This window comes from Physeter macrocephalus, chromosome 20, assembly GCF_002837175.3.
Source record: "Physeter macrocephalus isolate SW-GA chromosome 20, ASM283717v5, whole genome shotgun sequence".
Classification (NCBI taxonomy): Eukaryota; Metazoa; Chordata; class Mammalia; order Artiodactyla; family Physeteridae; genus Physeter; species Physeter macrocephalus.
In genome coordinates, this window is record NC_041233.1 from 113,049,375 (window position 1) to 113,052,851 (window position 3,477).

The 3,477-nt window shown below is 50.8% G+C and overlaps 1 protein-coding gene across 1 annotated transcript in view; it reads left to right on the top strand.

The window, feature by feature from the left end:
* Positions 1-3,099: 3,099 nt before the first annotated feature.
* Positions 3,100-3,477, top strand: part of LOC102979200 (voltage-dependent anion-selective channel protein 3-like) — a gene marked incomplete at its 5' end in the record, with an annotated part of 2,008 nt that continues 1,630 nt past the window's right edge. Inside the window, one exon of the mRNA XM_055081445.1 lies at positions 3,100-3,122. Coding sequence (XP_054937420.1) covers positions 3,100-3,122 — 23 coding nt within the window. The remainder of the gene's footprint in view (positions 3,123-3,477) is intronic.

Genomic DNA, 3,477 nt, shown 5'->3' on the forward strand with positions numbered 1-3,477 from the left:
AGGGGAGGAGAGCCAGTCTAGGGAGGGGAGGCGGGGAGCGCAGAAGACAGGCTGCTAGCTGCACAAGGAGCCGCTGCCGTGGCGGCCGGACTCAACCATCCCTACCCGCGGAGAGGGGAAGGAGGCTGGGACGGCGCCATCCCAGACAGAGCCCGGCCTCGGGCCCCGGGCTCCCCGCGCCGCGCCCGCCTCGGCCTCCGGCGCCGCCGCGGGCAGGCTGGGGAGGGAGACCAGGGCGCTCGCGCGGGGGCCACGCGCGCCACCCACCCGCGAGAGGCCACGCCACCGGGCGACTCCGAGAGCCGGAGAGGGAGGCTGCGAGGGCAGGGCTGGCCTTCGTCTGCCCGGAGAGAAGCCCCCTGCGTAACTTGGGAAAGAAACCCAGAGAAAGAAGGAGAGCCACCAAGGCTCTAACTCCAAGGGAGGAAAATAAACATCGATTTACTTTATTTCGAGATCATTTTTGGCAAGATGACGACTGGCAAGGAGCTACGAAGCTTTTCCGATGTCCTGACTTGGGGTTAATCACGCACAAGCCTACGTTCAGAATAAATTCGGAATTAGGAAGGCCGTCTAGAATTGGCAGGGGGGGGGTCCGGTGATGAGAGGTGGCGCGCTGGCACCCCTTCAGGTGCCACCCTATACAAAACGGAATGGGTCGGGTAGGGACTTGAGGAGAAAAGAGCTTCTTTTCTGAATCTGCCAGAAGATAAACGGAGCTGAGAGAGAACCTGGTGGTTGAGAGAATGAGCCAGATTTCACCCAACTCCTAGAGGAGGTGTCCGAGCAATCTGGGGGGAATGTGTAAGGTAAGGCATCTTAGGGGAAGGTTCATAGAAAAACAGAAACCACAGGTGAACGCTAGTCTTCCTACCGAGGGCCATTGGAAGGATTCACCCTTTTGACCAGAAAGGGTTAGATAATTCCATTACAGGCTTGGAGGAGCCAGAACAGGGAAACCCCACACCTTCGTAAGAGAGGATTCTATTCTGTGTCCAGAAGCATGCCAGAACACCAGCAGTCCTAAACGCTGCCTCCCTCACATCACTGGGTGATTCTGGTGGAGTGAAGGGCCCACTGTTGGCAACGGGTCATGAGCTTCACTCCACCTGCATTTTGTCGGTTCGTCTGCAAGATTAAATAGGTTGACCAATTCATAATGTTTTAGACCCCTGCCTTCTTTTTCTTAGCTTCCCCTTGTCCCAGCGGTCACTGGGATACATAGGAACGCAATGGTGAATCCAGGAAACGAAGGGCTACAACCTTGAAATTTCAGCACCAAAGCATGGTAGGCTCGGTCTCCTCACAGCCTACCAGGAAAAACTGGACCCTCCATCAAAACTCTCCTCCCTCATAGAGAGATGAGCATCTAAAGAGGAGGGGGCAAATCTGCTTCCCAGAAAGTTGCAGCCCTGGATATGACCCGGGTTTTCTACTTGCTGAGTCCTATTTTGCCCCAGTCATCCCTGGGGGGAGAACAGAAGACAGAATGGCTCAATCACTAGGGAATTCACAGTGGAACCCAAATTCTTTAGGCTGAACTAGGCGTGTAGAGACGAGGGTCGCCCCTTCTGAGATCTTAAATCAGATCCCAGATGGTACCTGTAACTCAGCAAGTGAACAAAAACACTTCTTAAGACCCATTAAGTGCTCCAGTAGTTCATTTCGAGCTGCTCATCAGAAAAACAATTGATCTCTTTGGAGAACTAAAGAGCTGACTTCTTGAGAAACGGTGTCTTGTCTTTGCATTGCTCTTGCTAATGACTCGTGTCACCAAGAAGGATTTCTGCCATTAGAAAACGTTTCCAAAATCTAACCATCCTGGGCTAGGACTCACGGATGATTTTGACTTTATTAGCACCCTGATCAGCAACGCTGAACGTCACCTGTGAAACTGAACACCCTTACACTGAATTGCGACCCACTCAGACTTCAGGCTGAGGGGCGCCTTCCTCGGGTTCTGCATGAAGTCTTTAATGCCACCTCCTTTCTCTGGGGTGCAGAACATCTATCCGATTCCCATTCTTTGAGAAATAATGATGCCCATACCAGTAACTACCCATTTCTGCTGTGATTTACTTGGGGTATTTTCTTTGGCCAGATCACGTATCAGAGAGTTACAATGATTCACGCCACATTTCTGACCCTAAGTACGAAGAGGGTGGGAGACTGCTGTCAAATAAGATGGGCTGATTTTGTAATATGGTTGTATCTGTGTGTTAATAGTATGGTATTACCCCACCCCCCCGACCCTCCGATCTCAAAGCCGGTTTAATTTGGAAGGCTATCATGGGGCACTGCTGCCACCTAGTGTCAAGCTTTTTTTGTTGGGTTTTTGCAGAGAAATCCATGGTCCCCTTGGGCTTATCTCTCTTCTCTCATCTGAGGTTCCCTACTTGGGTTCTGAATGCCCCTCCAGAACACTCTTGCACCCGTCATGTAACGAGCCTGTAGACGAAGCCTATTATTAGGTTCCTAGAGGCTTTTTCCCCTTTTGATTGTTAAGTGACTGTGAAAGCCTTGATTTATATCACAACTCTAATGCCAGATATTTAGAGCAGTATAAACCAAATGGGATTAGAGGAAGTAAGTTACTGTAGGGAATTCATACCAGGAAGCTCTGTGACCGCTTCTCTGTGTTGGCCTGCGGTGCCTGGAACACTGCACTTGGGCACTGGGTTTTTAAAATTAATTTATTTTTTTCTCCATTTTCCATCCTAGGCATACTGCTGTCCATAGCCTCGGGAGTCTGGCTGAGCAGCATGAGAAATATAATTGGCACCCAGGGATGAGAGGTGAACAGTGGAATCAAAGGCAAAGAGGGTCTGACATACTGGGAAAGAAAAAGACACCCCCAACCTCAAGTAACAACTACAGGAAGACTTGGAAAGTTGACAACATAAACACGTGAGAAGTGCTGTAACCCGAAGAGGGAGAGTGGTTTTAAGTGAATGTGTCTGAGGAGGGGACAGACTATATGAACAGGGTACCTGAGATAAAATTAGAAATGAAAAATTTTGCACACATGAGAATGCTAATTAGCTAGAAACGCGGCACATGGATGGAAATATCAGAGAATGCAGTACATTGCAGTAATTGCTTAATGGGACATCTTTGGACTTATTTAATGTCATGTACCAAAACTGATGGTGACTAGGGCACTGGAAAAATTCTTTTCTTCATGGAGGGGTAAGAATGAGGACCATACAATTCAGGTTTCCCTAGATGGAATGCCTATCTTCGGAGAGCAAGAAGGACAGGAGGGGGCTTCCCTGGTGGCGCAGTGGTTGAGAGTCCGCCTGCCGACGCAGGGGACGCGGGTTCGTGCCCCGGTCCGGGAAGATCCCACGTGCCGCGGAGCGGCTGGGCCCGTGAGCCGTGGCCGCTGAGCCTGCGCGTCCGGAGCCTGTGCTCCGCAACGGGAGAGGCCACAGCAGTGAGAGGCCCGCGTACCGCAAAAAAAAAACCAACCAAACA